General features: G+C 38.0%; 1 protein-coding gene across 2 annotated transcripts in view; it reads right to left on the reverse strand.

Annotated features, from left to right (window-relative positions):
* ZNF385D (zinc finger protein 385D) overlaps positions 1 to 24,936 on the reverse strand; it is a 437,653-nt gene that overhangs the window by 338,003 nt on the left and 74,714 nt on the right. Inside the window, exon 3 of one of the 2 annotated variants that reach the window (XM_086467942.1) lies at positions 8,389 to 8,669. In XM_086467942.1, coding sequence (XP_086324068.1) covers positions 8,389 to 8,669 — 281 coding nt within the window. The remainder of the gene's footprint in view (positions 1 to 8,388; positions 8,670 to 24,936) is intronic. The other variant, XM_086467943.1, reaches the window with a different exon arrangement.

A 24,936-nucleotide genomic window follows, 5' to 3' on the forward strand; every position in this document is an offset into this window, starting at 1 on the left:
GTTAAGTGTTGCCAAGAATAATTACAAATGGAACAGGTTCCACACAAGAAAATTAATAATACAAATCACTAACCAACTGCACTCAGAAACACCAAAGGGAGTCATTTTGACATTTCCAGTTTTACTTTGACTGTATTTAGTTATGAATTAAATTGCTTGATCATAAAATTATTCTTCATTAACTTTCTTTTCTCTTCTACAACACAGTGGGATCCAGCACAGAAGAAGATTCTATGTCTTGCTTTTGGTTCTAATCTAACAGTCATTATGCTGCTAAAGCTTGTAAAATGAAACATTCAGTACTAGTTTTTAGTCAAAAACTCACACAGTCATGTTACAGTCCATATAATATATACCATCCCCACTAGAAGACTTGCATTTAAAGACATATTACCCTTACATAAAGCATCTAGAGAAGAATTTTAGGAATTTTAATTTTGATTACAAAGAACTAGTTTAGTAAGTGAGCTGCTTTGCTTACAGTTAGTGCACCTTTCCAGCTCTCTAATTTTATACATATGGCAAAACTGGGGGGGAAATCTTGATTATGTCTATAAATCTACAATGATATATACCACTCCCACAGTAGCAGCGTGAACTGTAGGTTAGAACTGGTGCTTCCTTGATGATGTAAACTGAACTGGCATAAAAGCGTGCTAACATTAAGTTCCTCAATAGAGTGAGGAACTTGCCTCCTTCTCTTGAAATCAATGGGAGTTTGTAATTCATTTCAATGGAGCTGATCTTAAATCTCTGATCTTGAGATATATTTCCCCCTATTGTGAAACATGTCAGAAGATAAAAAACGTAAAAAGATTTCAGTGACATGACTACAAGGAACAGAGTATATTTTGAATCAGAGGAATAAAAAGCCATAAATAAGAAGTCAGTATTACTGAAGTGTGTCACATTTGATGATAACTGGTTTTTTTTCCTTCTACTCAGATAGAGCTCAAAAATTCTGCTTAAATTCTTTGATATCCTAAAAATTAGAAAATTAATGCCATATGAGAGGTACCAAATTATCCTTTTACAGCCTCATTGAGGAATATAGACCTATGTTTGAAGTAAGAAAAATAACTGAATATGGGAAAAGCTAGCTGTCAGGAAATTAATACCAGGAAATGTTGATAGACTTAGTGTGCTGTCATGACTCACAGAAGATTTGTTGCCTACCAGATGCCAGTGCAGGAAAAAAAAAAAAAAACAACAACACAACATCATGTTAAAAGACGGCAAGTTACTGAGAAGATCTGGAAGGAAGCCATGGTCATCATAATCTATATTGGACCTAGTGATGTAAGCAGAACTAAATGGAAAACAGGTTTCAACAGTTTGTTAGCTGTACATGCAAGTTGAGATCAAATGCCAGCATTCTCAGAAACGAGACTGGTGCCACACTCAGGGCGAAGCAAAGAACGGCAGACCGACATCTCCACACAGTTCAGAAACACCACAGATGGACACAGATTGCTCACAGAGTAACTGAACCTTACACAGCTAATTTAGTATTATCAATGTTCTTGCTACAGCATAAAACATTAAGACAACACTTACCTAAAACAGTATTAACTTCAAAATGGAGAGACAAAGCAGTTCAGATAAATAGGGTGTATAGCAGGTTCTAGCCTGAAGCCATACAGGAAGGAAAAAAGATTAAAAAGTGATTAAAAAGAAGCTATGTTGATGTTAAGCAGAGGTACAAAGAGAGCAAGATGACAGTTAGCTTTCCCACTTTTCACAAGCATATTTTAAGCACAGATTTGAGGACTAAAAGGGCAGATATTTTTCAGCATAGAAGAAAAACTGTTGTACATCTACCGGCAACATAAAGTCCTGAAGACATGAGGCCATAAATGTCTAGAAAGAGCAAGCGAACTGTGACAGAACAAAGTTTAAAACATACAAAGGAAGAACCGGGAGTATGGAAGAGGATTAAACGTAGCAAGCAGGCACACAATCGGTGAAGAATTTCATGCATATAACAGCAGCCTTAGTGTGCTGTTGAAGACACATTTAAGCACCTCAGCCCCCACTTCGAATAGCACTTGGAAACCCTATCCAGATTTGCTAGAAGGCAAAGTAAGGATCCACTTCTGAATTTCCTGCAGTATTTCTCATGGAAAAACTCAATGTCCTTTGGATGGAGACTTGCTAAGTATCTTGCTTTGGAGCTGGTCCCAAAAGAAGGGTGCTTTATACAGCTGGTGATATTAAAAGAAAACCTGTGTAGTCTTATATTCAAGTAGAAAACTAGAACAAACCCAACTCCTTGTAACTTTTTCAACCTGCAGTTAGAGGCTTGTTTAGACCCTGAGCAGATGTTCTTTATGGTTGAGACTCTTCATATGCCCCAAACGATTTGGTTCATAATATACTGCCACAGCAGGTTTTATTCAGTTGTCATCTAAGATGGTAGAAAAGAAAGAAATTTGCCAATTGAGACTGAAACCATACTTCAACAAAGGACATAAGCACATTCTTAGGTGCACTTGACAAACAATAAGGAACTTCAAAAATACTTTAAGCATATTTAGCCATAAATTTATACTATTCTCCCAGCTTCTGAAGAATTAGTCATAAACAGTTTTCTTGGCTCCTATAATTTTTTTTATCATTCTGCATGCTATTCAGTGGATCAATTACCAGATAAGCTACCTGAAAAATTGTTTGAACTACTATGAATTTCCTCTCCCCAAATCCAAAAGAATGTTTTGGGGATTGCCAAAATATATGTTACCTTTGAGACTGCATAGGATTACTGAAGGTATTCCTGGTGCACTCATTGAAATTCCTCCCCAGCCTCCCCACAATACATTACAATGCTAGGGTTTACCTATGATTCATCTGTATTAAAATTTACAAATACAAAGGGACTTTACTAATAGGTAACAGTCAGCTAACTATAGCAAGTCTACAATGGATATTTGCACACACATAGAGTTTGTCCACAATTACCATCCATCATTTTTTCTATACTCACAAAGCCAAACGGATCCAACTGTGATTATTAGGGGAAATAATGACATCATGCATGAGGTTGGTGCGAGCTGACTCTTTCTCAAGCTTAACTCATTCAATGATACACAAGATACCTTGTGATAAAACTTTGTGCTGAACTATGATGTCATGTATGGTGGGTATGACCTTTCTGAATAAAATTTAAAAAAAATAATTCTGCAAACATGAGTAGTGCTTTAAAAGCATATCTTGTTTGCTGAAGTGCTCCTAAAAGCAGAAACTATGTTAATAGTTCACTAGATGATCTTTCGAGGTCCCTTCCAATCCCTAACTTTCCATGATTCTGTGTGATTCACTAACTGGAATAGGAACAAAATAAAAACAGACAAGCGCTTTGGAATAAGACAACAGATTTACATCTGGAAGCAGTGGAAGTGACAACACTCTGCCCTCAGCCAGTCCTACTTGTCCAGAGACCTCCAGCTCTGAGATTTGGGAGGTATTACAGAATACCCAGAAGGAACCTGCTGTGCTTCTTTACAAAATACTGGCATCTGACACACAAACTAGAGGCTTCAAAGTGGAGGATAACTTGTATTTGATCTACTGTCAACTAGACATGAGGCTTTGCATCAGAATAGACATTAAAAAAAAAAAAAGTTTGGAAGAGACAAGACTTCCAGAGACATCTCAAGCTGATCTGACAATACTTGTTTCCCAGGAAACTAACAGAAAATCCTCTCGTCTGAAGGTGAATATACTTTGCCTGAAGATTTCCCTCCATTCCTCAATGCCCTATCCAATCCTCTTTCTGTGAAAGGAAGACTAATGCAATAAAAAAGGTGACACAATTTCCCCAAAAGCTGTAATTTCGTAGTTTATGACCTTAAAGTAAAATTCTGCCAGCCCTAAAACTGCCAGTTTTCATGATCGAAAAATGTGCCAGCAGAGATGTAAAGTGTAGCAGCAGCAAAGAACCAGCAACAGAAAACTGCAAGAAAGAAGACTCTGCCAGTGGTTTGGGTGAATCTTCTGTATTTTCTACTTGCAGGACTGCAAGAAGTCAGGATCTAGATGTAAAAGATTAAATATTTTCTCTCACCAGTGTGCAAATGTTTACTGAGTAGATATGGAATTGTCACCTCATGAGTTGTTGTGGGAAATGACATTCAATCACCAAATGTGGCTGAAAAAAAATGCGGGAAACAAGTTTCACACCTATTTTAGTGTATATTTCATTATAACTGTAACAATCAAATTGTTATTCATTCTTAAGTAGTATCTAGTGCTGAATTAAGAGATTTGCTTTTTGCTATTAGCAAAGGATCAAAAAAATGGATATTTAATTCTGAACTTTTCCTTTTCTTCCATGTGCTTACTGTTCTTGTTCACAATACAATAAAATTTTACTAAGATGAAATTTCACTGAAAAAAAGTTGTAGGCAGGTTTAGATTAAAAGAAAGTAAATTAAACTTGCTCAACCGGATAGTCTTTTGTCTGGTTATTAATTCAGCAAGCTAGATAAAGAAACTACTGCCAAATGTCTCACTGGCTCCCATGTTTCAAAAGAATACTGTTTCAGAAATCAATTTTTAAAGTGAAAGGAGCTCCATGAATTTTGTGGCATTTCTCTTCTCCTGCTTTATTTTTCCACTCATTATCTAATGTATTGTAGAAAGTTTTGCAGAGGAAAGCAGTTTCAGTTTTTGTCCTAACCATGCCTCGTTCACTCATGACGATTCAGCAATTTACACAAAAGGAAGCACAGGTGAAATTCTGGTTTACATAAATAAAAATATCAGCTTTCTCACTGGTACTGCTATACATTTGCATCCACAAATTTTTCCATTCTGTCAGCAGAAACTAAGTCTTACTCGTGCTGGTCAGAATTAATAATTTCCAACAAGAAGTCACCTCTTCCCACAGTGTCCAGGCTGGTTTTGTAAGAACTGGTACAATGTCAGCAGACCAGATAGGAAATGCATTTTGCCCTCTTTTAATCCCAAAACTTACTCAAAATCTCTACTGACTTGCTTGTCACCTTGATACTGCATGTACAAGAGCAGAAAGGCAAAATAATCACCAACTACAGGGTGTAATGAGGAAAGTGTGAGAAGTCTTTTTAAGTGACATGAAAGGCAATGATCAGGACTAAGAAACACAGAAAACTGTGTTACTCTCCAGCACATACAGCTCAGTAACAGAAGTGCTGATGTCTCACTATATCCTGTTAAGTCATCACAAATCACTGTACCAAGTAATGACACAAGAAACAATGGATTCACATGATTTTTGTGACTCTGCACTGTGTGCTGTTCTGAGGCTGCTTTGCCCCAGGAAGGAGCCAAGTGGGTATCATACAGTAAAGCTGCAAAGCTGACGGGTAAGCAACTAGCAAAACTTTTCAGAGTAAATTCTGGTAAACTGTTTAAATTCAGTACAGATACCAAGACAATGGCAAAGAAATGCTACTTTGAACCCCACTATGCACATTATTTATTAATTTTATATTTGCAGAGGTTAAGAGGCTTTGTGCTTCAGCAACTTACCTTATGAAATTATGCAGAGATATTCAAGTATAGTAACATGCTCTGTTATTTATGACCATCAGACAAAAGCTACTTCACACAGTTTGAAGATGATGACTATAGTGTGACGGTTTAAATTACCCAGTCAAATGTTAATACAGCTGAACCATACCTCTATTCAGCAGTCCATTGCAAATTATTTGGGAACAAGGCATGGGCTGTTGCTTCATATAAATCAATCCTCCTTTTCCGTTACACCTCGTGATACAAAACACAGAAACCCATCCTGCTTTGTGAGAATAATTCAGAGATGAAACAAAACAAGAAGTCACAATTCAAATATTTTTCCAACCTTTCCACGTATGTAGTTTCAAGTGAGCACACAAGTTTGCAAAGGCATATACAACCCATAGTACAGTCCATGAATCACTGTATTTGGAAATGGAGTTTTCTTATGCATAGTGCAAGGACTTTACTCCCTCAACAAGAGACATAGTGAAAAACTACTGATGATGAAGCCTTAGAAGACAATCTCATAAAGCGGAGTCTTTACTTAGTTTTAATTTACAGCAGAATTTAGTCTCAAGAATGATTAGACCATTAACTGGACATTAAGCATAACAGCTGTCTTCTGTGACAATCAGACTTCTACACAAGAAATACCATTCTCATAAATAAAGCAACCTACTGACATACATCGGATAAAAAGTACTGTGCATGTTTAACAGTTACTTCAGTTACATCGGCGACCTTCAAAATGTGTCATTTGTGTACACACGATAAATGGAAAAGGTCAAGTCAATTTTTTTTTTAGTCATAGTCATATGTCACTTGAGTTTGCTGGGGTCTCATCAAGAAAACAATCATTTATCTGAAAAACATTGTCCATATTTCAGATATACTAGCTTCGACAAAACCTGTTACTGTGGAAGGTCTGTCAGGTTTCTATTTCTACTTGACTTAGAAAAGGGATCTCAAACAGGGTCTCTGCTCAAAGTGCAGGGAGGGTGGTTACTCAAACATTCAGTTCCAACTTGTGGCAAGAAATATTTAATACTGTCTCTATTTCATTCATAATGCTCAGTTTAAAAAACTGAAATCCCAAAGTCTGGTGACATGGGAAAATCAATTCCTTATGCTCTTCCCTACATTATTCTCTCAGTGGAGCTCTACTTTTGACGATACTCAAAAAATCTGCCAGATTTGAAAAGCCTCAAGTTTCAGGCAACCCCCCAAATAATTGCACTATGAAAAGAAGAGCTACATAGTCAGCCAGTCATTTTCTGACTACAAATAGATGCAGCCACACACGATGTAGGGATACTTTTAAGGAGGAAACAAGAAACATGCTGCTATACTACTCCTTTGATCTTCTCTAGAATATAGATGTTGAAGCATGATTGAAGTGCCTTGACACCAATTTTGGCATTGCTTAATTACTAATTCTTTCATTTTCATGGATTAAAGCAGAAAAAAATGAACTGCAGAAAAACACTTTCTATCATTAGCAAAATTGTTGTGCCAATAATAATGATAACACAATTTTACCTTGACTAAAGATTGCAATAACATTAGACTATGTCTATTTGGCTTTAGAAAGAATGCATTTGTGGATAACCATATTGCACCTTTAATCATTTAGGAAATCAATTTTTCTTTACACAATTTCACAGCTTCTACTAACGGTAGTGGTATTCTTCCTAAACCTGAACTATAAATAGTGCCAAACATTATAGTCCTGCCACTTAAAAAATGATTTGTGTTGTTCAGTGTTATGGGGTTTTTTGTTTGTTTAATTGTTTTGTTTTAAGGAAACAAGACGCATCTCATACATAGCAAAGCACTCACATCCAACGTACTTCAGCAACATACCCGTATTATTGTCCTGGCTTTAAGAGCAGGGAAAGCACAGATGACGAAAATATTTCTTAAATCCTAAGGATTAGTGCTCTGCACATCCTTCTGCAGGTGGTGTAGGAAGCAAGCCATGGCACAAAATATTAAGCCATGTGTGTGATCTGAAGAAAGTAAGTCTGAAAGTCCTAAGTACATCATATTAAGACCATCATTTCTGTGATATGGTGCATAGAAGCAGATAGAACAATACAGTACAACTCTATGCATACTACAGCTAAGTTGAGTAATATCTGTTATGAAACTGAGAAAATTATAACATAGTATTCTGTTTTTTCTTGTCAGAGACCACTGTTTGCCTCTCTTATCTGATCTACTTTTATACATAAAGCCACAAACGTATTTCTCTGAGGCATACAATTCACTCTGATATCAGGAAAACATGCCACCTACTACAAAATGCTTTTCCCAAAGCTGTCAATAAAATTAATTAAAATCAAAATAACCTTTGTTTCATCTCCATTTGACTTCAGTCATGATCTTTAAACAGACTTATGCTAGCTGTGGTTTGAACCCTAAATAAGCAAACTGAAGTGAAATGAGTTTGGGAATGTATTTGTTCCGTGTAATGTATTTGTTTCAATTTATTTTGCAACCACCTTACATTGATTTAAAGCAAACATACCCCTAACAAGTATAACCTCTCTAGCAGACTGTGAAATATGGAATATCACTGATTATATTGAAAACGAACAAAATGCAAATGGAATGAGAAAGAATCTGAATCAACAGCAGCACATAAAATATAAAATGAAAACACTTGTAACAACGCAGACTGTATACCTTTAGCTACTTGCCAGACGCTCATGCTAGGGATTACCCCAAGCACTCAGAAGTCACCAAGAGCCTTTCCCTTAATTTCAAAGAATTTGTTGGCTGAATAAAAAACCGAAACATTTGGACTCATGTATATTGACACTACTGCACATTGCTGCAATTCTCAGATCAAAGCATGGCAAAAGGAATCTATATTTTTATGCTTACCATTATCACTTTTGAGATTTCCATTGCTGAGCTGTTTTAACCTTTTCTGATGAGATTTGCCATTGTAGTGGATTTGTGCCTGAGCAGCAGAGTTCAGCTGAATGTTACAAACATTACACAGAGTGAAACTGGTGTGTTTCTTTTCTCTCTCCTTCTTTTCTTCAGTGCCTTCAGGTGCTAATCCTTTCACACATTCCCTGTCTGGTATGGGTGTGAAATCTGAATCGTATGAGTGGTTATCAGCTGGTAAATCAGGGTTCCAGGGCTTCTTCATATTTTCTGTGGGGGAAAAAACCATAAGAGGTAAAATTGATGAGTAATAGAGAATAATTTACACAAGATTTCTACACCTACAAATCAGTAAAAGGCAGAATATAATTCTTTGCATTTTCATACTTTAATGTTACATTTCTGCTCATGTATTGTGCTTTCTGTTCACGTTTTTTAGTTCTGCTATGTAACCTGAGTAACGTCACAGCCACTCAGGTGAATGTCTTTAAATGTTCAAGGGTACTATTAAATCTATCCGTCACAGGGATTTTTTTAATTTTTATTTTAATTAGTTGTATCTTCTCCCTTGGTTTGTTTAATTATTTAAGAATTATATTAAAAGGAATCTTATAAATGCCAAGCTAGAAATCTCAGCAAATGTAGATGAAGCTCATGACATCTGAACTGTCATCCTGGATATCATCTGGATCAATGGGCTGAGGCCAATGCTATGAGATTTAACACAGCCAAGTGCTGGGTCCTGCACTTGGGTCACAACAACCCCATGCAGTGCTACAGGCTTGGGGAAGAGTGGCTGGAAAGCTGCCTGGCAGAAAAGGACCTGGGGGTGTTGGTCCACAGCCGGCTGAACATGAGCCAGCAGCGTGCCCAGGTGGGCATGAAGACCAACAGCATCCTGGCCTGTATCAGAAATGGTGTGGCCCAGTAGGAGCAGGGAGGTGATCGTGCCCCTGTACTCAGCACTGGTGAGGCCGCACCTCGAATACTGTGTGCAGTTTTGGGCCCATCACTACAAGAAGGACATTGAGGTAACGGAGCATGTCCAGAGAAGGGTAACAAAGCTGGTGGAGGGTCTGGAGGACAGGTCTTATGAGGAGCGCCTGAAGCATCTGGGGCTGTTCAGCCTGGAGAAGAGGAGCCTGAGGGGAGACCTTATCGCTCTCTACAACTACCTGAAATGAGGTAGCGAGGTGGGGGTCAGTCTCTTCTCCCAAGTAACAAGAGACAGGACAAGAGGAAATGGCCTCAAGTTGGGCCAGGGCAGGTTCAGATTGGATATTAGGAAAATTTTTTTTACTGAAAGTGTAGTCAAATGTTGGAACAGTCTGCCCAGGGAAGTGGTGGAGTCACCGTCCCTGGAGGTGTTGAAAAAACATGTAGATGTAGGGCTTAGGGACATGGTTTAGTGGGCATGATGGTATTAGGTCCACAGTTGGACTTGATGACCTGAGAGGTCTACTCCAACCTAATGATTCTACGATTCTATGATCTTCAGTGGTAAACTGTATTGGGTGCAGATGCCCAGGTGCTGGCAGTGGGAGTTGGAGGGCAGTCTCTCAGATATGAGGCCAGAGGCTTTCCCATGCTATCAACAGTCAGTTCCAGGCAGTTCCAAAACTGACCCATCAGTGCCCAAAGCTGAGCCCATCAGCCACGCATGCGGCACATCCATGAGAACATACTTAAGAAAGGGTAAAAAACACTGTGCAAAAAAAAACTACTGCTGAAAAAACGTGAGAGAAACATCCCTGTAGGCAGTGGAAGAGGGAGGATGCGCTCCAGGCACTGGAATAGATTCCCCTACAGCTCATGGTGAAGAAAATGGTGACATAGGTTGTCTCCCTGCAGCCCATAGAGGACCACAGTGAAGCAGATATCCACCCTACAGCCCATGGAGCCAGAGCAAGTGGACATGCCCTGAAGGAAGCCGAAGCCCATGGAGAGCCCATGCAGAAGCAGGCTCCTGTCAGGGTCCAGGAAGAGAAGCCAACGCAGGAGCAGGTTTTTTGGCAAGACCTGAGACCCCACAGGGGCACTCATGCTGGAACAATCCTTTCCTGAAGGATTGTACCCCATGGAAAGGACTCAGGCTGGAACAGTTTTTCAAGAATTCCAGTGCATGGGATGGACCCTCACTGGAGCAGTTCGTGAAGGACTGTATCCCATGGGAGGGATCCCACACTGGAGCAGGGGAACAGCGTGAGAAGGAAAGTGAAGCAGAGATGAAGTGATGCAGACTGACCACAATCCTCTACTGCTCAGGGGTGGGTGACTAGTCTAGAGAGTGTAAAAGAGTTGGGGGGGGTATGATGCAGGATTGTAATTCCAGGTTAGTTAAATTCAGCTAATACCAAGCTGTAACAACTACAGAAATTAGAAGATAATCCCATCTGCAGAACTTCAGGTGAAACCAATGTAAACATAAGCTTCTGTGATTAAAGGTGAGCAGAAATAGCACAGGGGAAGAAGTGCTCTGTGGACTGCAAACCTAATTTACTATTCAAGGATTGCAAAACGTTATACCAATTTAGCACCCTGATGAGACCTTTATATAGCATATAAATCTTTAAACTGCTTGTTCTCACAGATTTAGCAAATAAATGAAGGTCTAGCTAAAGAATATAATCTGTACTTTGAGTGACAACATTACTGCAGCCTTAAATACAATGATACTATTTGATCTCTGACAAATCAGTCAACCTAGAGACAAAAAAAGATGATTGCAGCAACACAAGAAAATGGGCTACAGATGCCTTTAATCCCAGATCCAGACAAGGTTCAGTATCTAAAAATAAGTCTAAAAACCCTTCAGACTTGGGTCTGATTACACCAAAATACCACAAAATCATTCTTGAGAGCTTCAAGTATTGTAAATCTCATCAGCTAAATGTTTTGCCAGCCCTCCCAAGGATTTAAGCAGATTTACTGCTTTTCAATCAAATCATAAAGACAAATTTATCTAAAGATGCAAATCTAAAAATCTATCAATATTCAAAACAGCTTCAATCTCAGTTTTCAGATTTGCTTGCTGTCTAATTAGCATTGTGTTCTTTTATGCTAACTAAACGCTATTTCATTTAAGAAAGTACAGACCCAGTTCTGAGAGGAGCTCTGCACTTGCTGTAGGTTAAAACCTCACTCAACCAGTTCAGTTGGTATTGTTGTTTCAGCTTTTGTATATAGTCAACTTTTATCTAGGATTTTAGCTGTCTAAAGCAAGACATGAGAAGGTTAAACAATTCATTCTAAAGCAAAATTAAAGAGAGAAAGCAGCAGCATAAAGGTAGTTATTTGTTAAAATCAAACCTGTTATACCGACAGTGATACAGGAAATTTTGTAGACAAATCACAGCCATCTCATAAGACATTATAAGACTGTGGAATGTAGGGAGAAAACCTGAGGTTTTTCTACAGCCATTCTATAGCATATTTCTCCTAATGGAAGGAGGAGGTTTCTCCTGTGGAAGCAGCAGCAATTCATCGACCTCTCGGCCTTCTAGAGTTTGCTGGAGGTATTGTTCACTCCAAAAAGAGCTATGTTCACCTAAAATATTTTTTAATTAAGAAAGGCAGACTTTACTCAAAGCATTACAAGGATTAAAATGCTAACATGTAGCACTACTTTTACTGAATTACTCTAGATGACAGTAACTTTTCAGAAACCCTAGTTTATACACATGCTGTACATTAATATATATAATCTTTTGCATTGAAAGCATTCCCCACTAGAGAGCAGTATGAATTTAAATTTACAAGTACAATATATCTCTACACCTATAGCGCTAGTCATATGCGCATGAGATTACTATAATAAAACAGATCTAACCAAGATGTAAAACTTTGTAAGCAAATACAATCTAGTAAATTAAACAAAATTGTTCACTATGTGTACACGTCTGATTCCTTTTGAAACATTTACACAGATAAGCTGGCAGCCTAATAAAGTGCATTATCATGTTATTACACCCCTCTACTATTCCAGTCAACACAGCCTAGTCTATGAAAGTCTCATTTTTTGCATACAGAATACTTGTCTTCTAATCTTATTCCAGAAAACGAAATTATAAAATGCACACTAGATAAAGGCACAGTAAAATAATAAGGGAAATTCCACCTTGGAAATAAATGATTTAAGCATCTACCATTTGATTTGTGCTTTCATTAGGAATCTGTGATGGCATTAGAGCTGTAATACATTTTTGCCTACTGCCGTGCCTCTCAAATCAGGCAGAAGGAGGGGGTAATTTATAACTGCACACTAGGTGACAATTAGGAAAACAGAAGTTTCAGGAATACATATTAAACTACAGCATGCCACCATTTCCTTTACAGATACACAGTGATTTCAGAATATGGAATGGCACTACTAAAGGACTAAGGTGAAATATTACACACCTGTGCAAACCACTTGAGCTGATGCTGTAAGCCAGCACTACATAGCAGTACTTGGTACGTTGATTAGACATAAGTGGTTTGAGGAAAAAAAAAATCCCCAAACACAAAGACAAAAAATTCTGGAAAAACAGAAGCAGTTTATGATTAAAACATTCTGAGTCCTTCTTACTCAATATTCCTTAAAGTTCAAGGAAATAAAGATAGCAAAGGATAAAGAAGTGGGAGATATCCAACTGAGTATAACTTGCTGAGATACTTTCAAAATACAATTTACCACTCCAACTAGCATTTTAAGAGAAACGAAAAAAAAAAAAAATCAAGTTTATGTAATCTTGTAAAGATCCACCAGTTATTAAACTGATGCAGATGCAGACTAATTCTTGCAAAGCAGTTGACTTTCAGTTCATGTTTGCCTCCTTGCATACTTCTATTTTCTGGAGTGAAACATTTAGGCAACAATTTTGATTACTGAGGGTAAGGAAAAGCGTGCTTAGTTTATTCTATTTGGAAATTACATGGAATATGGTTAGAAGAAAACATTATAATCTTAATTTTTAAAGCCATTTTTAATTGTTATCAATGTCTTATTGGTCTGAACTGCTGATCCTACATGGAAATGGACAGGCATTAAATGAAATTTCCCTGACATCATACTATAAAGTTCATCTTGACTGTACTGGTTACGTATCTTATGAAGTAGCCAGTTTTGCAGACAGCTTTCTTTTTGGGGAGGCGAAGTTAACTTCTCAACCTTTAGGAGCCCTAATGAAGACTGCAGTGAACTAGAAATGAATGAGCAGGAACTCAAAATTTCAAGCCAATTTAAACAGCACTGTGGATAAATGCTTACATATATTTTCCCTGGAGCTCTGAACTCAATTTTGGCTCAATGATGCTTACCAGTAAAATGAACTTTGCATGACATTATAGCTTTGTGAAGTAGAAAACTGTCCCATGTGGAAAACCAGCACAACTACAATTTGTGGTGTTTGCTGGCTTAGCTAACACAGCTACTGCCTGGGGATTTCTCTTCTGAAATGTGCTTGAATGTAAGGGCTTCGAAATTACATTCTTCCCCTGAAACAATCCTTACCTTCTTAACTTCAAGATCATAGCATGCTTTCTATTCAAGGGTATAGAAAGGAAACTTTTCTCATTTGTATTACAACTAATTGTTTTGTTTACAGATTGTATTGTCAGCATAGAATTATCCCAGTCACTGGGACTTTAACCCTGCGTACATAAATGTACCCAACATACTTGACTGTTAAGAGGTCAAAAGAGTATATGAATCCCACAGCAAGAGACCGCTATGTGGGTAAGTCAGTTGTATTCAGCGCAGACCCCTTGCCATTGATGAATGACACAGTACATCTTAAGGAATATCTCCCTGCTTCTTCCCAACGTGTTGCTACAAGAAATACATTCCTGTAATAGCTGAAAGATAGAAAACACAGATGGGGTATTAAGGACAAAAGTCCACGAATGACAATAATCAAGGATTTCTAATATTTCACTCCAAAACTGTGAAAGACATCGAAGTGGCAATCGTCAAAGATGCAGATGCTTGCATCTCAGTCACCCCTAGACTCTGCAGTCACTGTAAATCTCACCAACAGGGCCTACAGAAAGAGCTATCTCACTGTGAAATACACTAAAATTATAAACTCAGGTGTTTTGTTCTTTGAAACATAAATTTGATGCTCTGTCTTTCAGGTGATAAGACATTACTGGTCAATGACAGTTGTGGTAGCTGGGTGACCATGCGTCAGCCTTTTAAGAATCTCTTCCACGCTGTGAGCCAATATATGTGACAAGACCTTTCCCAAAACTGGTATCTGTATGCTAAGGTCTTCCCATTTACTCATTGTTACTCGAAAATCCCTGCTGCACTGAGCACTTGCAACGCTTTTACCATGAAGCCAGTAACAGCTAACTTGCCTTTGGAACCTATAGATTGATGTCACTGAATAAAATTTTGGCTCCAGAAATTTGTTTCTGGGAGAAGCTTCAAATGAACATATTGGTATCTTGTTACACATGACGGAGAGGGCAAGACAGCATGGGGGAAGGACCTTTAATACAAAAAAAAAAAAAAAAAAAAAGCTTTTGCTTCTTCCACCTCCATTATCACTGGTTGATGCAGTCCCATCACTGTAGCCTTTTGATTTTGATCAGGGTTGCACCTGCTCCTGGTTTTGAGCCCAGAGCAATTTAGGTCATGAATGGTCTATTTTACACATTGCTGCTGTGGCAGTTACAAACGTACAATGAGAAGGACAAACAATGGGAAAACGGCGAAAGGGCACTCACGGTGAAAGCACTGCATCTCTGAAATGCAGCTCCCTCCCAAATGACCTGAGTAACCTTCAGGGTATGCTGCAGGACTCATCTGTTTTCTCTGGATGGATGAACGAACGTCATTTCAGTGGAAGAGCTACTGGGGAATGGGAACCTACTGGGACTAGAAATGCTTTTTTTAAAAAATAATTGATTTTTCAGGACCTCTTTTGTTCTGAGTCTTTCAGATTTTGCTGTCCTTCAGATGAAAATTAAATACAAAATAGTATATAATAAAAGCTGATGTGAAAATCTGGAAAAATACATGCATTAAGTAATTTTACACTGTTGGTAGGCTTTTCTACTAAGAGTTTTAGGACTGCAAGAATAATCATCACTTGCTTCTAAAAAGGAAGGAAGAGTTTGTCAGGTCATACACCCAAGAGCTAAATTACTAGTCAGTGATAAAACCGCAGATAGAAGTTACTATTTCTTGTTGCCATCTGTCTCATACAGCGCACATCACATTTGAAGCCACTATTTACCAAATTTTCTCTTAAAAAAATCCACACAAAATGCAATAGTAGTAGCTTAAAAAAAGGTAGTTTAAGAGGGGAAAAAAAAAAAAAAAGAAGATGATAAGTCAGGGAGAGAAACACCTTATGTTTCTGTTTGTTGTTTCTCTGTATCCTTCCAGCTTCTCTCAGTCCGATCGCTGCTGCTAGCTGTTATACCACTTCAATCATCCATATGAATAATACGAAAATCATAATCATCATCATCCCAGGTGATTTTTGTGAAGTTTAATGGGAAAATAATCTCTTGAGAAAAAGTTCCATCAAGTGAAAGAAATAAAGTCAGGTTTTCCGCACATGCTTGTTGCTTGAGGTGGGGGGGGGGCTTGGAAGGCTTTATAACTTAACGTCTACGTCATGGGACTCCTCCCAAGAAATGCATCTCTGCAGACCGAACCCTGTAAGAATAGGTTTTTATCCATTTGAAATACATTTATTGAATATTTGTATATCTTGAGCAATAGCACAGAAAATAACAACCTGGGCTTTTGTTTTGTTTTGCCGGGAGAGCACTTAAATCTTTCAGGAAAGGTTGCATTTCAATAGTGCAGCAAATGAACAGACTCCAGCCTATCTCCCATCACAGACACGCGCACCACAAGTTCCTAAAGGAACTTACAGATGAACTAACAGAAGTTCATCATTTCTCGGTTCAGCAGTTCCCTCGTGCCAGAAGCAAACAGACATCTCATAGTCTCAAAATATACTGCAGTCATTTTTTAAATTGAGTTCTATAAAAAGAGCTAAGCACTAATCAACACCATATGTTATTCAATTAGCTAGTAATACATATCTATTTCTCCAGCCTGTGCTAACATAATGGAGCACTTTGGGTGGTTTGGAACTATTTAAAGGCCAAGTAATTAATTTGCAAACATCATCTTCCAAAATCTGAGAAGCACTACTGTGGTGACTTACAGCCAGAGCTAAGCCATGAAAACTCCCTCATTTGCTTTTTATCCTATCTGTTTTCAGAGATGGCCCTTGTGAAGGCAGAGATTTCTGCCTAAAATAGAACCAAGCACATACACAAGTTAAGCTATGTCTCTCGTACCCAGGCTCCAAGGGATCATCTTCCCATGCAGGTAAAGCAAGCTGTTTGCATTGTCTCATCTCCCTCTCCACCAGGGGTATCTTGTGGTACAGACCTTGTACAAAAGGCAGGAGTTAAAATAGCAAAAGGCAGAGCTAGTAAAACTATGAAGGCTCTGCCTACCAAGAAAATTTGTTGTTGCCATGCACATTGAAATGAATTATTTTTTTCCATATTCTGGATTTCCACATTTGGGAATTCCACCCACAGCCCCAAAACTCCTGTCAACAGCACTCTGAGTTGGCTGGGCTCAAAAAGAAGGGACAGATCACAATGTGTCCGATCACAATCCAGATTGCCTCTACTAAACTAAACCTTGGGTTTATTTCTAGAAGGCAGGCAGTCAGTAGAGGTTTTAAAGGTAAAAAAAAAAAATTCAGATTTTTCAAGTTATTAACTCTGAGCGACATATAAATTAGACCATTTAGCAGGATTCAGAGACAGGTGTAATGAAGAAAGGATGTGCAAAGGGAAAAGACAAAACCCGGCCTTTTTCTACACAACTACTGAAATTTTGTAGTTATTGGAATTAGAATCATAGAATCATTTAGGTCGGAAAGGATCCTTAAGATCATCGAGTCCAACTGTTAACCTAACACTGCCGAGTCCACCACTAAACCACATCTGGAAGCACCACATCTACACATCTTTTAAATACCTCCAGGGATGGTGACTCCACCACTTTCCTAGGCAGCCTGCTCCAGTGCTTGACAACTCCTTCAGTGAAGAAATTTTTCCTAATATCCAATCTAAACTGCCCCTGGTGCAACATGAAGCCATTTCTTCTCGTCGTATCGCTTGTTTCTTGGGCGAAGAGACCGACCCCCACCTCGCTACAACCTCATTTCAGGTAGTTGTAGAGAGTGATAAAGTCTCCCTTCAGCCTCCTTTTCTCCAGGCTGAACAGCTCCAGTTGCCTCAGCCGTTCCTCATAAGACCTTTCCTCCAGACCCTCCACCAGCTTTGTTGCCCTTCTCTGGACACGCTCCGGCACCTCAATGTCTTTCTTGCAGTGAAAGGCCCAAAACTGCACACAGGATTTGAGGTGCAGCCTCACCAGTGCCGAGTACAGGGGCGCGATCACCTCCCTGCTCCTGCTGGCCACACTATTTCTGATACGAGAATATTACTTTTGATTTCATAGATAAAAATCACCTCTTTCAGCCTCTCTGAATCAACTCCCTGATGCAAAATGAGCGTACAACCTGTCACCCAGATATCCTTTAGGTGCCATATTCCACCTTAAAGAACTTTAGTTTTCCTAGTACTTAAATATCCAGTCAAATCTTCACATTCAGCAGAAAGCAAGAGCATGAATGGTTTGGGCATAACAAGCAACTCATTTCTGCAAATGAGTAAATTCTCTTCTTAACACTCCAATACAACCACTAGTTATGACTGTGTCCAAGTAGGTAACTTTTAAAATTCAGTTTCAGTTAGCGTTTGTTTCTATTTTTTTGATAGGCTGTTTCTTTAGAAACACAAGCCACTTTGTTTTTCCTTTTGTGGTTAAGTATTTCAGCAATACACTGATGAAAATACATCTACAAAATGAAACAAAAGAGGAATTAAAAGGCAAGTCAGATGAATGAGCTCTGTGGGAATTCTGCTTAAAAGAAACACCAACTACCCTCCAAAAAAACATTGCAGAATAAAGAATGATAATTTTGAGACAGGTAGTTGATCGCCTACAATCTTTGTGATGCATATAAAATGCAGCCATCAGACACTGAATAAAATAAACTGGCAATAAGTGTAGTCGTGGTGGGAAAGAGGAAATTAAAGGTCACAAGCAAGGGATTACTAAAATTCAGAATTATTTTTTTCCTTTTCAATTCAGCAGGAATGTCAGAAGTTGGTGTTTTGAACTTTTTTTTCATATAATCAAATGCAGAAATTATTTTTGTGTAGTTCACAAGACAATGTCTCAAGATTGCCAGAGTTCTGTGATTTGAATTCTTAAACCCTCTCAGGCCCAAGGAAATAACGATGTTCACCACATATAAAACCAGCCAAAAGTTAAAAGTAAATTTCCCACCCCTTTTTGTTATATTTTTGGTTTAGGGAGTTGCTATGTAGATATTTTTAAAACAAAAGAACCCTAGAAGAGCAAAAGAGCAATATTAGTGTTCAATCAGTTACTTTTTTGAAGAGATTTCCAGATAAAACTAAATATTGTCTGTTTCGTCTTCCGGTAAATGCCCTTTTACAAACATCTATGTTAAAAATAGCTTGAGGAAGGAGGGATTATATTTGAATATTATCATTTATATTTTCACAAAAGTAATCATTTTTTCAGATTATCTACTCATTATAAAATATTCAGGTAGCTCTGGCAGCATTTACAAGTGTAGGGGTTTTTTATTATTATTTTATTGCTTCATTAGACTCACTGGGCCATTTAATGTTGAATTTAATCGAGAGGAGATAATTTTTCCAAGCAATCTAAGCACATCAAGGTGAAAGCCTATTGTGTTTGGAAAGGTTAGCAGATGTCTTTGCAAGTGCATGTGAAAGTTATTCTCATTTATCTTATTCTTGCACCTTCGGATTGCATTCTCTTCAAGAAAGTGGATGCATTTAGTACTGCATTCATGGCAATAGAACATAATTTCTGATAGTTTACAGCATGTGTTTTTTTGGGGTAGACTGCGTACTCTCAGTTGAGAAGTATAAACATATTATATATAACTTAAAAAGCGTATTCTCTGTCATGTCTTGACAGCCAGTGTCTTTGTTACTGTATCTGAGGCTGATACAATGTTCTTTCCTGTCAACTACACATTTACCTCAATCTTTTCATCAATATTAGGGATTCAGAGATAAATGTCTATCAAACCAGACTATCCTTGACATGTATCGGTAAAAAATCTGAAAGACAAATTGGGAGATTTGGACCTTTTCAGGTTTCCCCAGGAAGTCACAGTGTCCTGCAGCAGCAGCTAAAATCTTGTTACAGTCACATAAGGCCAATGTAGGGCTTCACTTATGCAGCTGGGGCATTATTTTAACACAAAGCCTATTCGTCTGTGTCGCATTTCTAAAAGCCTTTTCATCACAGTACCCAGATGTAATGCATTTATAGAAGTGCTTATGTTTCAAAAATTAAAATGAGCAAAAGGAATTTAATTACTGAAAAGAGAAACTGGGATGATTTATTTTTTATTTGGGATAAAAACAGGTGATTCACTGTTAGTGAATGCAAATGTATTTCAAGGTATTATTGCTATAATCCCATAGGGTGAGCGTGTGCCCCAGTGTACACTGAGGAAAATGTATCATAGAATATCAGGATCTAAGAGGGCCGAATGGGCAATGAGGTATTTATTGCAGTAACCTTTCCTTGCATTAGTTTCCCACACTCCTCTGTTGAATCATGTAGAAAATGAGGGTAGTGGTCACTGGGGAGAATGTTTATATTTTTTATAAGTTACACACATGAAAATAGCTTATAGGGTACATATAAGGGGAGGGTTTGGAATTATTTTTGTAAGTTTTTATTGATCCAAGATCTCTGAAATATATTACCTATTTACAATTTAGATATACACAGCTCAATAATAAAAATATTGAAATAATTGAAGACATAGACAAACTAGGAACGTCAAGCCTATACCTCTCGTCTGGCACAGGGACTGCTGCTTCACTTTACTTGTAAAAATCTGCCCCTGCTTGAAATTGCTGATTTTACAACATATTTCAGCAATATCTTCCAAAATCTAGAACATTACCAGAGCGGCCCAGGAGCTTACTGGACACGTTAATCAATGATGGTACCTTAGTATTGCCAAAATACAAAATAGGCTTCTAAAATAGGAAAGGGTTTTCAGTTTTGCAGAAGTACAGATATTTATATACCTTTTCTGTGCAAAGTTGTCTTGGACCATGGCCTTCAGGATTCCACCACCATCTTAATTTTTTTTTTTAGACTTTATACAGCATGGGTTGTTAACAATTAAAAGCCATCAGTTCTTACTTTTGAAACACCCTCACATGATTGAAGGGGTTTTTTGTCCTAAAAAAAAAAAAAAGTATTTCTGAAAAGGAATCATGGAAAGTATGGGAATGACACTACACACACACAGAAAGTAGAATAGCTGATGCTTTCCAGCCTTCTCTGGGAGACCTTCACAGCAGTACTTCTCCTATTAAAGTTTGTGGCAAATGCTCAGAGCGCAGACCCAGAACTGTTGCTCTTGGGAAGCCTGAGCACTTTGCTCAGCCACTATGATCTGCAAAAACTACTGCTGCTGAGTCTGTAAAATATTTCCAGCTCCACTAGTCATCTGCAATCTCTCTCAACCTGTTAGGATAGGCTGAAGCTGTTGAAAACCTCTGAGAAGTCATGCATGGAAGAATGTAAAGCTCTATAAGATCTATGAAGTTTCTTTCTTCAGCCATGCTGATTCAGGTGAAGAAGCTTATAAACTCTATTAAACATAGAACAAGTTTATAAAATCCTTGGGACTAGCTCAACTACTTAGTTTTTCAGAATAACAGCTCAACTTTGCATTAAAATATGCTACCACTGAAGGTCATTCAAGACTACTGAATAAAATATATATGAAATTTTCAGAATTAACTTATTTTGAAACACAAGCTTATGACAAAAAGTTAGAAGACTTCACAAAATATTAAATGGCCCAATATCTCAAAGCTTTTTATCTCAGAATTACCTTCTCTGATTAACCTTATAAACTAAAACATTACGCCTCACTGGACAAGTACAAGACTTCAATCTAAATGAACTTCTTCAGAGAAGTTAAAGGAGTGTTAAACACAGGGGTAGCAGCGACCCTTAGCTACTAACAGAGATTTACAATATGGTGCTTCTTCTGCTAAAAACCAGACATCTAACTGAATCAGTTTTCCTAAAATGGCAACACAAACATACTCCTATACAGGTGCAACTCAGGATGACAGCCACTGAAGTAAGTGGAATTTACACTGGCATAAAAACAGTGCAAGAAAAGCAGAATCAGATCCCCATTTTCCTTCTGCCTAGAAATTCCCACAGTGATTTCAGCATCTCAGCAGTCACTATAATTTCTGCTTTTCTTGCTACGCATTATAGAAACTGTCGCTTTTGAAATTTATGGTATCTTTTACAGATTGGGTTAAAGAACACTTAAAGCACTCCCAGTGTTTGATACCTCTACCTTAGAAGAATAGAAATGAGACTCCTCTATTAATTTAGACCCAGACTACCAGACTATTCACACTAGCAGTCTCAGGGAATTTTAATGGGATTACCCGCATGAGCAAGAACTTCTTATATGACAAAAGCTTTGCAGGACTGCAAAGCATTTCTAAACAGAAAAGGGAAACTTTTAATGATGAAAAAATACAAAGTTACAATTGCTAAAACTTCATTGTTGACTGGATGACTCACAAGGCTACAATACATTCACTATTAAATTGATGAATATATGGCAAATCATCCAGTTTTAGTCTCCTAAGAAGATCCGTAAGGTAATAATGATCCAAACGATGTCAAATTACTGCTTCTATTGTAAACCTTGTTATTGTCAGGTTTGGTTCTTCAACAATTTTTCTTCTATTATAGAAGAAATTTTTCAGAGAACTATGGGCAACTGACAAAAAACACACCTCAATACACATTCATTTATTTTTGTTTCATTTTGATGGCAATCCATTTGAAATCTTCGTCACATTTACATCTTGTTTGTCACAGTCATATGAAGAGTAAACACTGCACGTAAGCAAAGCCATGAAAAACACAGCCTAAAAATCAAACAACTGAACAAGTGACCTTCCCCTAAGCCACTGCACACAAGCACACAAGAGACTACTCCATCCCACCTCTTATTTCCCCAATTTAGACAAAATCATCTTTTTTTTTTAGCATTATTTAAATTATTTAAATCCAGCCCAACAATGACATTTGCAATCAACACTCACTGTCATGAAACAAATAGGAATGGCTTACCTTGCACTATAGCAGTGTTATCCACTTCAGCATGCCTTGCTCCTACAGTACATACCCATCTGGAACCAACACACACTCACTGTCATCAACTGCTTTTCACAAATCACTTGATTATTGATCACTACACTTATCGGCCTTCATTGACCGAACCTCATTCCACATTACTGCTCTCGTGCTGCTTCAGCAAATTCTGAAATTTCTGTTGCAAACACACAAATCAAGACAGTGATCTTTCACACTGGATACTTCTCACTATATCAAGACTTTTTGCAATGATCTGCATTTATTTAAGAAAAAAAATTATTTGTCCATTTCAGTTGCAAAGTCTTTACCCACAAGCAAGCAGAAAGAGGGGTTATTTTTCCCCTTATAGCACACTCTGCTTTCTATCTTTACTATTTCATAACAGACACGTTTTTCCAGTGTTGAAGAATTCAAAGATCCATAACACACAAATAACTAACCACATGGCTTTAGGAAGGTAATTGTTCTGGATGGCCACCAACCACTTGAGAGTCTACAAGGCCTTTTTTCAAAACACCATCTGCCACAAAGCACACTTCTTTCTGTCCAGCCAGCTAACTTCTACCCTTGTGTGGAACAAATAACTTCAAAAAGGACAGGGAAGTTTCATTTATTGCATGTACTTATGTATACATAAATAATATATATGTGCAGATAAGACTTCTGAAAGAGGTATCAATAGGGCCATTTGAGCAAATCATTCGGGGTCAAAAATCACTGGAAATCTCTCCAAAAACTTGGCCAAAATCAACATTTTTCACACAAACAAGGTGACAACAGTTTTTCAACTTTCCTTGCACAAACTTAAATTTAATGAGAAAGAACAACAAAAGCCTCTGGGTCCTCTGGCCCAAGCAACACTAAGTCGCTATATTTCAAATTTTGTTCTGTACAAGAATGTGCTCTTATTACAGCCAATTACTACAGCCAGTATCACAATCATCTACTAATAGGTGTTCAACAGTTACGGGTTTAAGGTGGGAGATGAAGCAGCTACCACTCTTCCTGCTGTCACATTTCAGCCATCAGAAGAGATATCAGAAGGTGGGTGGATTTTCTGAGAGCAAGCCTACTAGAAGCAGAACTGTCCCAGTGGCAAAGTATGAAATGAAAAAAAAAAAAGCAGCCAACAGCCTAGAAATGAGGAAGTTTCACAGTATTTTGTCACACCTGTGAACACAGATTTTCTTCTCTTGAGAGCACTTGTCAACAAAGGGATTAGCACTGACAAATGATGTCCCAAGATCCTTTCATTTCTGCCTGCAGGAGTCTTTCATTCACCATAGAGATAGAAACCAGCAACCTTGACAAAATGTATGACAAAACATGGTAAAATCTGGCGTAAAACGATATAATGAAATCAAGCCATTCCATCCCTGTGCTTTCCTCTCCCCATAACTTCACAGAGTTGATCCTTCAGGTCTGAATTTTTGGGCTCCACTGATTTGCAGAAGTAAGGAAAGAAGCAGAGTACCCCAGAGGCAGCCACTTGATAATGGTACCTACCTCCACAATCAGTCACATTTCTGACCAGACAAGCGGAGACTTTCTGTTTTCACCATACGGTACAAGAAACCATTTACTAACAGTTCATCAGTGAAGGGAAAGAAAAAAAAAGGGGTGTGTGTGCATATACATATATATAAAAAAAAGAAACGCAACTAGAAGAAACCCACTTCACTATTGTCAATGCTACCTTGGTACGGTTTGGTGTCCATTTTAATTACATTAACTCTGGAAATTGCGGGACATTCAGATCTTATAACTGCACTTCAGGATTATGCCAAGGAAGAAACAGAAATAGCACTTTAAGGCTGACCTTTAGGAAACTCATGAAGTCAAAACTCCTGTTTTCTTGACAGTCACATGGACTGTCTCCCTGCAGATACTCAATTTGATTCCAATTTCTTCACTATGAGCACCTCTGCATTAAACTTGGCCAGAACATACAGTTCACATTTTTAACAAAGGTAATGTCCTGGGCTATGCAACACACCAAAGCTCATTAGTTTCTCCTATTTGTTTCCACACTCACTTTCACATTTGTTCCTCACTCTACTTTTACATCATTTGCACTAAGCTGATTTGTTTGTCCCAACTCAGTGTTACTAATCACTCACATAGGCTTTCCCAAACAATATTGCAAAGACAGCTTTATTCCTGAAGCACTTAGATTTCATGCTTCCTCCTAGTTCCTCATATCAAATGGCTGCATCTGG

Source organism: Leptosomus discolor, chromosome 7 (genome assembly GCF_034619465.1).
Source record: "Leptosomus discolor isolate bLepDis1 chromosome 7, bLepDis1.hap2, whole genome shotgun sequence".
Taxonomy (NCBI): Eukaryota; Metazoa; Chordata; class Aves; order Leptosomiformes; family Leptosomidae; genus Leptosomus; species Leptosomus discolor.